Raw genomic sequence first — 12,065 nt, 5'->3', positions numbered from 1 at the left:
ACCAAATCCTGCAGCACTCTGCATATGAAATCACATTCTAATGATTATCAATACCCCAACCAGGGGTCATTTCATAGAAAAAGAGCTGCAGGAACTCATTAGCGTAACTCATTAGCATATGCCACACCCTTTGCCATCACCGGAGGTGTATCATTGGTGTAACTGATTTGCATATGCCACACCCCCTGACATTGCCAGAAGTGTGTCAGAAGGCAGCACCCACCCTTCAGGCTCCATCCCAAAAATCTCCAGGTATTTCCCAACTCAGAGCTGGCAAGCCTACCTGGAGAAAAATTGCTTCAAAAGCACAAAGAATATAGTCAAGATGTTAAATGGTTTTATTATAAAATCAAGAGAAATCAAGAATTAAAACGGCACGCTAGGCAGATAACCGAAGCAGCAGAGCTAAGCTTCAGATGAAATGAATTCAAGATCTGTGGATCTTTGTATTCAAGATCTGTGGATTGATTTTCCTTTGCTATTTAAAAAATTGTATGTACTATTTGTTCTCTACTAAAGGCAAAATTCAGGATTCTAAACTCTAGTTGTCAGCCTCCAGGTGGTGACTGGAGATCTCCCAGAATCACAACTGACTTCCAGGCCATAGAAATCAGTCCCAGTGGAGAAAATGGCTGTTTTAGGGGGTGGACTCTATGGAATTGCATCCCCACTAAATTTCCTCCCCAAACTCCACATCCCCCAGGCTCTGCCCTAGATCTCCAGGTATTACCCAAACCAGGCTTGGCCAGCTAGTGGAATGATTTAGAAGTCATTTCCGAAACCCAAGAGGGATTTCAACTAAAAATAATGCACTAACCATACAATTAAAGATTGCATTAAGGTATTATAAATCTGGAAGTTGTAAAGCAATTCATAACAATCAATAGACAAGGAAAACACTATTTCTGATTCCTTTCAATAATATTCATTCTGATCACCTATACTCTATTTTACTCTTTCTACCCTCTTCAATATGGGACAAGCAATTTGCCCCACCTTATACATATTTTCTAGTACTTCTATAAACTTTGCATGTATTCATAATAAATCAATCAATTTGACTTATATTCTATATATGTTGCTCCTTACTTCCTTTTACATATCATATCCAATATAATATGATATGATATATTTCTAATCCAATAAAAAATTTTACAAAAAAAAAAAAAAAGACAAGGAAAACACTGAAAAATCAGAAATCCATCACAAAATCAGAAGAAACACAGATGCTCTGCCAGTACATTACCCCCACCCATGATTGATACTGCCAAAATCCTTGTTTGGATTCATAAAAACCCCTTGATCTCCCTCCACAGACACACAGACACACACAGACACACACACACACACACACACACACTTTCTCTCTATATACACCACCCCTACTCTCTCTCTCTCTCTCCACACACACACACTTTCTCTCTCTTTCTCCCCCCTCCCACTCTTTCTCTCTCTCTCATTCTCCCTCTCTCTACCACATGTTGGTGCCGCATCTCCTTCTAAGGCTGCAGCCACCTGCGCTGAGCTGGGACAAGCGGCGGGCACGAGGAGGAAGCTGCGCTAGTGTCCGCTTGCCAGGGCTGGTGCCGCACCACGCCTCCTTCTAAGGCTGCAGCCACCCGCCCTGACCTGGGATGAGCAGCGGGCGCGAGGAGGAAGCTGTGCCGGTGTCTGCTTGCCAGGGCTGGCTCCGCACCTCCTTCTAAGGCTGCAGCTGCCCACCCTGAGCTGGGATGAGTAGTGGGCATGGGGAGGAAGCTGTGGAGGGGGGCATGGAGGAAGGGAGACGGAGGCGGCAGTGGCAGAGGGAGGAATGGATGGCCAGTTGGGCTGAGCAGAGAGCAGCGTGAGGAGAGAGGCCAAGAGAGCAACGTGGGGAGAGAGGCTGCCGTTGCCACATACACCCCACTCCCGGTGCGGAGGCCTCTCATGAGGAGCAGAGGAGAGGTCACTCAACCCGCTGCCCTGTCTTCCCAACAAGGAGTCTTCTCGGTGGTGGTGGTGGTGGCGGCGGCGACCGCTGCCACTGCCCACCGCCCCACCCCCCGGCACAGAGGCCTCTCGCTAGGAGTGGAGGAGACACTGCTCGGCCTGCCACCGCTCAGCCTGCCGCCATTTAAATATTTTATTTTAATTTTATTAACGTTTACTTAATAAAAAATCCATGGGCAGGCACTCATTTCAAAGAGAATGAGGGGGCGGGGCCACAGTCACATGATCTATTTGTAGCTCTACCGGAATGCCGTTCCAGCACGAAATGACCCCTGACCCCAACTACCCAGCTCTGTCAACAACAACAACAAAAGATTTAACCATTCAAAAGCATTCCCCTTGATTCCTACACCATGTCCTAAGTGGTACAACTGGATTAAATGTGACAAACACTTATGAGAGATCTAATAGAATCAGAAAAAAGGCATTTATCCTATCAATTCATAAATAAAGACTGTCAATCAAAACTACTAAGGTCATCTCTATTCCATAGCCAGGCCGGAAGCCAAAATTAAAAGGGTTAAATGTGTCACTCAGCTGTTGTGCCATCACTCTCTCAATTATTTTCTCCAGAAAAGAGAGATTTGATACCAGTCTACTGGCTACAACCTTTCTATCGTGTTATGCTATAACTATTTTTTTATGAACAGTCTACTTTAGTGGCCTAGGAAAATTCTTCTCTGAGAGGGAGTCACCGATTATATTTATCCCATACTTTCTAACACTAATAATGCAAAGGGGGCTGGATTCACAGTTCCTAAAATTCTATCAAACTCACTGAGGGAGACTAGACCAAAACTATTCATAGAAACAGGACCAGATGGTGCTTCAGATGCCCCCACTACAGGATCTATCTGCCACTGACATTCAAAGCAAATGTGAGAGATTTTATCAGCAAAGAATCGCACAAAATCATCAAAGCTAATAAGCAATTCCCTGTTGGCCTGTTGACTCGGAGTCAGCAAATACAATGAATAGCTGTAAAAAGAATATAAGCCAATTGATATAACAGCAGCAGCAGATGCAAGTTTCACAGAAGTACTGCTTCTTCTCTACCACCACTTGACTCCTCATAAGAGTTCTAATTCCTCTATTACTTAGATTCTGTCAATGACAAGATGTCTTCCAACTCTCTTTAGTTCTTCCAACAGCACATTAAAGCAGGGAGTTGGTTGTGGGTGGAAGACAAGGAGAAATCCTATCTATTGCCCTATGGAGCCTGCTACTCCAGGCCCCTATCAAGGCTTTAGCTGAATGGCCATTTAGACCATCAAAATCCCTGAAGAGCTTTCTGGAATCCACCCGCATTCTTCAGTCTCTGAGAGCACACCATTTTAACCTACCCACTTCCCCTCTAGATGTGGAAGGTGCCTATAGTATCCATCCCTACAACTAATGGTCCAACCATGACTATGGTTGCTTTTCTAACCTCTCATTAAAACCAGCTACTTGCTCAGAACAGATTAAATCCAAGATCTGATCTTTTTCATGCACTGGGCATATTAGAACAGTATCGAGTTCTTTAGCACAGTCTAGTGGTATCCAACAACACATCAGAGACTGCCTCTGCCCGCTCAGATAAGGCACCTGCTGCAGAGTTAAGGGGACAGCATGCAGCAGAATACTGAATTAGACCCTGGGATTCAATGCAAGGAAGATATAGTCAAGGCTAGAATTGTTTGCTCTGTGAATCTACAAAAGTAAGCAGGCATGGCTTCTTAATCTTTAAGAAGGTAAATCTGGGAAAAAACAAATAGAAGGGAGGCAGTAGTAGAAAAGAAAATTTTGGAGAGATTAAATTTTAAGTATGATGTTTGTTAAAAAAGATAAGTGTTGTAGAGAAGAATGGAAATTAAATATGTATTATTGTTTTCTTTTATTTCTAAGATCTGTCTTTTCCTCTTCTTGTTGTAAGCTTTTTATTATCCTTTTCTTTATTTTTGCTTTCTGCCCTTTTTATTGGGCTTTTAATTCTATGAATAAAATTTTAAAAAATTAAAAAGTAAGCAGGCAAGGCACGTGGCACAGCCTCATTAGCAGACATGCATGCATACACACACGTTCTTCTTTAGGTCAGCATTCTTCTGCTGACCTAAAGTCATCTTTCTTCAACAAAAGAACTTCAAAGGGAGACTCCAGAGATGTATTGTTAAATTAGAATTCATTAATAGGTTTAATTGTACTTAACTACTGTAGGTAATAAATTATTGAACATAACTATTTCAATACAGAGTAAAAATGTACTGAAGGCAAGCAGTCTCTCTTGTATATAAATAATAAAGTTAGATGTCTGACATAATTGCGCTAAATGTGTTTAGAATCTGCATTCTCAATTGCATCTTTCAACCATCAATATTAGTAGATTTAAAGCAGTTTATCATTTTGGTATATAATCTTGTATTAAAATCCAATTTCACCTCCATGCTAGCAATGATGCTTTGCATGTTGACCTCACTCTTTCTCATATAGAGGCATCACCTTTATCACCACAACCCCATAATTCTGAACTGGGCTGTACAGTGTAGATCAAAAAATCCACATAATGAGCCAGGACAGTCATGGGGGATTTTTCTACATGCCAGGAGGAAGTCCCCGGTTTGCAAAAAAAATATGAAATGGAACAAAAAAAATTGAAGGTTTAAAGAACCCAAAAGCATAGATATAATGTCTACTTCTTTAAGAAAAGTATGCCCCTGATATCTCTCAGGTCTACATTGTGAAATCTCAGTGACTATTTTGGGGGTTCCTAGGTAACCACCAACCAACACTACCAGGCTTCTAAGCCTCAGTATCAGAGTGAGGGACAGGGGAGAGAGACTAGCTAAAAAAGGTAAAAGATAAGGAGGGAGGAAAGGTAAAGCTGGAGTGGGAAGGAGCAAAAAAAAAAAGTTAAAGGAGAAAGCTGAAGATTAGAATGGGAAAAAGGAAAGTGGATGAGTGAGGGGAGACAGAGGTTACCAGGGGTAGAAACAAAAAGAAAGGTATGGATTTTGGTAAAAGAGAAGGAAAGGGGAGAGGCTGTCAGGAGGAAGGAAAATGGAAGATGGGGTGGAGAGATCGCAAGTGCTGCCAGAGGAGGGAAAGGTGAAAAGCAAGGATGGAGGGGATTGATCATTGCAATCCCTCCCACCCCCAGTCCTCACAGGTAATAGGTAGAAAGGAAAAAACTAGATGAAGAGGTTGTAATGCATTACTAAATACATACACTACACACATTTCTCAAGAACAGAAAAGTGAGCATTTGTAAATAGCAAGGTTTATATGAAAAATCTGCAAATATCATTCATACACCTTTCTGTGCTAAATAACTGGCTACATGTTAGACCAGTCAGTCTTGCTTTACCACTTGATAGGCCATACTAAACTATTCTGACTGCCTGATATTTGGGGGTTGTAAACAATCAAGTCCAATATTAGTAGTTCACCAGAGCTGAGTTTTTAGTTTAGATAAAAGAAACAGTCAAGTGCATTAGCAGTCTCAGTTCATGAAAGACCCGCTTTACTTTTGGTTCCTATCTTTTTCCATTTATCTTACAGTTGGTATAATTGTCATCACAGGTCACACAGATTTGGCTTAAAAATGGAGCCACTGTGTTAAGAGGAACAGAAGTTCTCCTTTAGTTCGAGATATAAACAGTACTATGTCATAAGAATGCACCCTCCCTGCCTCCTCTCTCCATTTTCTAATTTAAAATAAAAAGATAATCGAAACAGTGAAATGGAAAACTACTGTAGGCTGCCCTGATGACACAAGATATACTGCAACTGCACTCTGCTGCCAAGATAGAAAATATAATTAACATCTTACTGTCATCCAGCTCAAGACAGAGATTATATACAGCAACGGGCCTCTTATTACGTTGCCCTTGTCTTCTTGATTGTCGTGGTGGGGCATTTGGAGGGGACACTGACACAGAGACTGGCTCAGAAAGAGTGGCATCAGGCAGAGTTTGGAAAATCTGTAATAAAGAGCACAAAAGGCATGAATTATTTACTATCAACAACAACCTGTATAAATGCAACTGTAAACCATCATCAAATAACATTTGCTTTGGATTCTGTTCAAGGGAAGAAGGTGCCAATACTCCATTCTTCAAATTCTGGGATTGTGCCAGCTCTCTTTAAAAAATAATACATACAATTTTTTAAAGCATAAAATATAGCCTACACATTAACTGCTCTGTGAATCATTTAATCCACAGACCTAGGTATGTGCAATTGCACTTGCCAGCTGGTAGGAAAAGTGAAATATTTCATTATGAGCCACCAAGCCAAGAGAGAGGTTCTACCATTTCACTGAAGCCATGTATTTTTTGCCAGAGCCTTCATCATAATTATCAAAGCTGATGACAGAGTCATATGATTATATTTCCTTCTGCTATATTTTCCCAATTAGCATTATTTGGGGAATGGCTATCTTTTCCCCAGAGGGGGCTAAAGGAAAAAAACAGCTCACTAAACTTTCTCAAATGCAATCATTACAACAAGGGACACATTTATTAACTACAGGAACTTACTGTAGTGATTGCATGCCCTAGGTTAGGCTAGACTCGAATACGTGCTCAATAAAGCACTCTGATGCTCTTTCAAATTGTTTCAGTCCATTTCCCCCCTTTTTTGCTGTTGATTTTTTCTTGTTGCTTTACTGTTGCACTGTTTTTAGGATTTTATTATAGCAAGCTGCTTCACAGATATTTAGAGAGAGTGAGAGAGAACTGTGGTTTAAATACTTCAAATAAATTATCTGCCAGCAAACTTGTTTATGCAACTACTGTTTGCTGCAGAAAGAGGCTGGCAGGTTGCTATCAACAGCCTAATGCATGCTTATCTCCTGGTGCCTTTCGCTAAACCAGCAAGTAGAGGAACAAAGGCTACTCTTCCAAACAGGTACTTTCTGCATAGAGGCAGAATCTTTCAATACCCACTGGCATGTTACAAGTCCCATATTTTGCCTTTACTGTTGCAATTACCACCTCCCCCAGTTCTAATGTTAGCGTAACAAGTGCTGTCAATCTAACCTTATAAGGCTACACTTTACATCAGTATCAGATCCAGGTCAAAATCTTACTTACTAGGTACACATGCTTTGGAGTCAAAAGCTATACTCTAAAGAGCATGTTGCAGGGTACTTCTGTTTGTTTGATTTATACTATGCATTTCTTCTTCAGCAAGCCAAACCAATTTTGTGTGTGCACACCTGTGTGCAAGCACGTGTGTGTTGGAAGGGGTGAAAAAAGATATCAAATTTACGGCATTATCAAGTTACTATTCTGTTATTAAATCAATGAGGTGGATGGGAAAAGACATTTTGTCAAGTCTAGAAAAAGACACAAGGGCCTGCTTAAATGGTTTTTATTCTGCATGATTAGTTTTCTAGGTTATTTTCAGTCCCTTGCAACTATTTCATCACATTGCTAACAAGTAACTAGAATTAGAAACAATAAGATATAATAAAAATCAACACCATCAAACCATGAATAAACAACACTAAAACCATTACTCAATGAATCACAAATGTAAGCAAAGCCAATAAGGTAAAAGGCGAGATGCAACTAATGAGTTCATCCAAAATTGTTGGAAAAATTAGTTCAATTAAAGCCCTGCATGCGACACTTGGGAAATAATCACGAAGCAGTGAAACTGCTTTGCAAGTCCAAAATGACTGTCCTAATAATAGCTCAGGGAAGCCACCGTGTTGTACTGTGAAAGAAAAGTACAAGCCTAGCTACTGTGATGGGCCACGTCATGGTTCCCGAAGGCATCATAGCAATAACACGCAATATTTGACCTTAAAGTATGGAAGATAAAAATACACTCAAGTCAGGTCTGCTCTGATAGAATCATGACCCCTGAGCAGCTCAACCTGAAACGCAGCAGCAGCAATATCCTGTGGCTGACTCAAGCTTGCAGAACGCTAGCTTCCTTATGAGGCTACCACACCTTCCCGGAAGAAGTAGGAGAGTCCCAAAGCTAAAGCAGATTTGCTTTTATATGTTTAAACTTCTTCCTGTGGGCCACTATGTGCAAGATAATACATAACACTGGCTCTGAAGTAAATTCTGAAAACAGAACTTGTTCTGCCAAGACATTTCCGACCCTAAACCACTAACCTCAATACTCAGTTCTGTTGTACCATTAGAAACAAGATCAGAGATAGTAGCCTTACTGCTTTTTAAATCATCATTGAAATAACGTTTTCAACCATTTTGGTTGGAATCCAATTTGTTGTCTAACATCCTGAGACAACTGGATAGAAGGGTAGAGCATGCTTAATGGAGAAGGGGGAGAAAGGGTTTCATAAGGAAATTGACTGCTGACATCTGTAGAACTGTAAAGAGTGATCAAAGAGAACTGCATTGTGACAGTGGGGAAGGGGGAGTGGAATCTCTTGGAAACCAGAGATCCATCTGATCAGTACATGGAAAAAAGTGGAACCTGCTGTACGGATATGAAACAATACCAAATGAATCTGGTCAAGGGTTGATAATAATTTCTGACTCACGTATTACTACTCCAGTCTAGAAATGAAAGAGAAGGAATCTGAAGGGACACGTGGGCACCAAATGCATAATAGAGTGTGGCCCGAGTTTTACGGTTTATGTAGTTTCAATATTTAAGTAATTTTACTTACTACTAGAGATTAATCTGAATATTTACAATCAATGAATTTTTGGTAGTAATTTTCAGGTAGGTAGCTGTGTGGGTCTGCAGTAGACCAACATGATTTTCAGGGTATAAGCTTTCAGTCTTCAGGTACCTGATGAAGGGAGCTTGACGCTTGAAAGTTTATACCCTAAAACTCTTTTTGGTCTTTAAGGTGCCACTGGACTCAACTGCTTCTGTTCTTTCTGGTATGAAGGGTCTCTTGCCTCAGTTTTACCTACACACTCTAAACTAGGGATGTGCGCTTCGGGTTTCTGATTCGGGAAAAATACCCGAATCAGACCCGATTTGTAAAGATTCGGGATTTCTGAAACAGCACCAGCATACCCGGGCCATTTCGGAAACCCCAAATCAAAGATTCCCAAAACTATTTGTATAGCTTCAGGGCAAGGGTTTGAAATGTCCCTCTCCATGCAGCAGGAGGGAGAGGGACATTTAAACCACAGATCAGCTGTTTGTCGGGGTTTCCAACAAGCAGCTGAGTACTTTGAAGGGAAGGAGGATCTTGGCGCAGCTTGCCGCTGAGATCCTCCTTCCCTTCAAAGTCCCCCTCCCTCCTCCAGTGGGTTGGAACGGGGGAGACTTTGAAGGGAAGGAGGACCTCGGCGCAGCTTGCAAGCCGCGCTGAGATCCTCCTTCCCTTCAAAGTCTCCCCTATTCCAACCGGCTGGAGGAGGGAGGGGGACTTTGAAGGGAAGGAGGATCTCGGCTCGGCTTGCAAGCCACACCAAGATCCTCCTTCCCTTCAAAGTCTCCCCAGTTCCAACCGGCTGGAGGAAGGAGGGGACTTTGAAGGGAAGGCGCTTTCTGGCACCGCTTGCAAGCCGTGCCAAGATCTTTCTTCCCTTCAAAGTCTCCTCTGTTCCAACCAGCTGGAGGATGGAGGGCTGGGAAGTAGGGGGCTGAGGCTGGGGGTTGGAGTGTTTAAAGGGCCCTGCCGCCTGCCAGCTGATAGTTTAAAGGAACCTTTAAAGGGTCAGGTAAGTGGGTTGGAGTGGAGGGGGGTAAGTGGGGGGTTGAGGATGGGGGTGGGTGGGGGTGCTGGGAGAAAACCCAGCCCCCTGAATCACTTCAGAATGCACCGAATCTTTACAGAGCACTTTCAAGCGATTGAAATACCTGAATCCAAAGTGGCTTGCCACTTTGAGTTTTGGGTGTTTGCTTTGGGTAAAACCGAAGCAGGAAACCTGACTATTTCCGGGGTGCACACCCCTACTCTAAACACACAGCCTTTCTGCTTTTCAGAACCAAAAGCACACTTGTTACATAATTAACCATAAACTAAAAAAACAAGGCAGGGTGGAGACTGGTTAGCTAAGGAGCACTGTATGGTGGCTCTTTGTGCCCAGTTGCACTGCCCTTCCAAAGAAATCTCTCATCCTGCTATGATACTGGCTGGGAGGTGAATCAAATTAGGAGTGAAGGAATAAGAACAGCAGCAGCCTAAGACTATATTTTAAATGGGGAAGGAGCCACAGATCTGCCCATTCACACCAGAATGTAAAACTGAATGTATTGTTTCCCTGGTCAGCTAAAAACTGTTTCAACATAAAAATGGCACTATTATGTGTTGAAATGGAGGCAACAGAATGGAATATAGGGCCTTGATTAAACATTGCAAAAATCATGTAGGAACCACGTCTCAAAAGGAAGCCTTCCAATTTCAGTCTCCTCCATATCTTTGCTAAACAAATGAATACATTTCTATTCCAATGAGCATTCAGAGGTTAAGGAGAATGGCTGTTTTGACCAGGTACTTTATGTTCGTATATGGTATAAACATTGGGTTGGATCGTCAGCTTTTCCACACTATTGCAAGCAATAATTCCCTTCTTTATTACAGAGTCCATCCCATATACCTTTTTGTACATGTCTAGTCTGATGACTCACAACATAGCTTTCTTTGGTGGATGAAGGAGATGCTTTTTCTACCAGTGAACAAGCTATATCCAACTTTTGGTTTTAATTTTATATTATTTGTAAAGGTATTGTTTTTAAACATTTTATTTGTTGTTACTATTATGAATTTTGAAACCTATCCTGACAGCCGCAGGCCATATGTAAATTCAAATTAAAAAGCCATGCTGTAGCAAACCTGCATGGATACACATGGGATAATTATACTCATAATTTGAAATTTTCAAACTTTAAATTGCTGGCTCTGTATATATCAAGAATCTCTAGAATGTAAATTCTATTATTCAATGAATCATTATTGCCATATTTCATCAGAGACTTTCATCAAGTTTAAATTTTCCTTTTATTTTTCAAGTTTTATTAAACCAGCACATTTAAACATAATTTAAACATAATGAAGAAGGTATAGATAAATATTTCCTGTAGTATTTGAACTTCAAAGGCTAATAAAGAAAAGTGTAATTAGCAGAGACTGTTAAATACTAGAAATGCATCCTAAGTCAGGTCAAAGATAACCGACACATTTCATTTCTATGAAACAATCCTCATAGAATATAATGAACATGATGGATCTCAATCCATATATGAATGACTTGCATCACTTCATCAATAATATCATTTCTACAATTTACATTTAGAGGTTTTCTTCACATGTGACTTATTTGTGCTTTTCTTAGCATTCAATTCACTAGCATCAGAATCATGTTGAGTACAGGGGTTCCACGCATCTTCTTTCCTCGTTTTTCCAGTTGCTATATGGAGTGGGTGGGAAGCAGAATGAACCAAGAAACATTTTACATGCCAAAAAACGTGACTAGAGATGGGAACGAACTGGGAAAATTCTGAACTGTGCGGTTCATGGTTCGTTGTGTTTCACAAACCACAAACTTGCTCTGGTTCGCATACTGGTTCCTTCGGTTTGTGAAAACATCACTTCTGGGTCAGCAGAAGGTCTGCAGAGAGCCCATTCCCCCTCCCCTCGATGCCTAGGAAACTGATTGATAGACACCAGGCTGTCTGCAGTGATGAACCAAAATACGAACTGGGCAAAAATTCATCACGGTTCGTAAGAAATGAGCTCCCACAAACTGCTGGTTCACAAATCATGAAACTCATGGAAGATCTAAAAGCCATGGTGAGTAAACAGCACTTCCATATACAGAGGCAGCAAAACTGTGAATAACAATGCTAGGAGACAATATCAGAGGAAGGCCTTGGCATGGATGCCCTGTTTGCTTGCGCTCTCCTGGTCTGATCCACCAGAGCTACACTTATGTTCTTAAAAGTTCTAGATTGTCCTCCCTTGAGAAATCCACACAGATACATTTTTGCAAATCTGCAAAGTGGTAAAAATCTTTGTTTCAGCTAGCTTTTAAAATCCTGATCTTTCTACTCTATTATTTCATAGGGTAACAGATAGTAACGGTGCTTTTTTTTAATGTTTTCTATCATGTGCTGCTTTGTAGAAAGCATCTTACTAGGTTCATAAGGTA

The 12,065-nt window shown here is 41.2% G+C and overlaps 1 protein-coding gene across 2 annotated transcripts in view; it reads right to left on the bottom strand.

The window, feature by feature from the left end:
- Positions 1–12,065, bottom strand: part of ARHGAP10 (Rho GTPase activating protein 10) — a 204,992-nt gene that overhangs the window by 85,981 nt on the left and 106,946 nt on the right. For both annotated transcript variants that reach the window (XR_008597748.1, XM_054990139.1), the window contains exon 19: positions 5,801–5,951. Coding sequence is in view for 1 of the 2 variants with exons in the window: in XM_054990139.1 (XP_054846114.1) it covers positions 5,801–5,951 (151 nt within the window). In the remaining variant the exon portion in view is untranslated. The remainder of the gene's footprint in view (positions 1–5,800; positions 5,952–12,065) is intronic.

Source organism: Eublepharis macularius, chromosome 10 (assembly GCF_028583425.1).
Source record: "Eublepharis macularius isolate TG4126 chromosome 10, MPM_Emac_v1.0, whole genome shotgun sequence".
Lineage (NCBI taxonomy): Eukaryota > Metazoa > Chordata > Lepidosauria > Squamata > Eublepharidae > Eublepharis > Eublepharis macularius.
The sequence above is the reverse complement of the archived record's forward strand: the minus strand, read 5'-3'. Positions and strand labels throughout refer to the sequence as shown.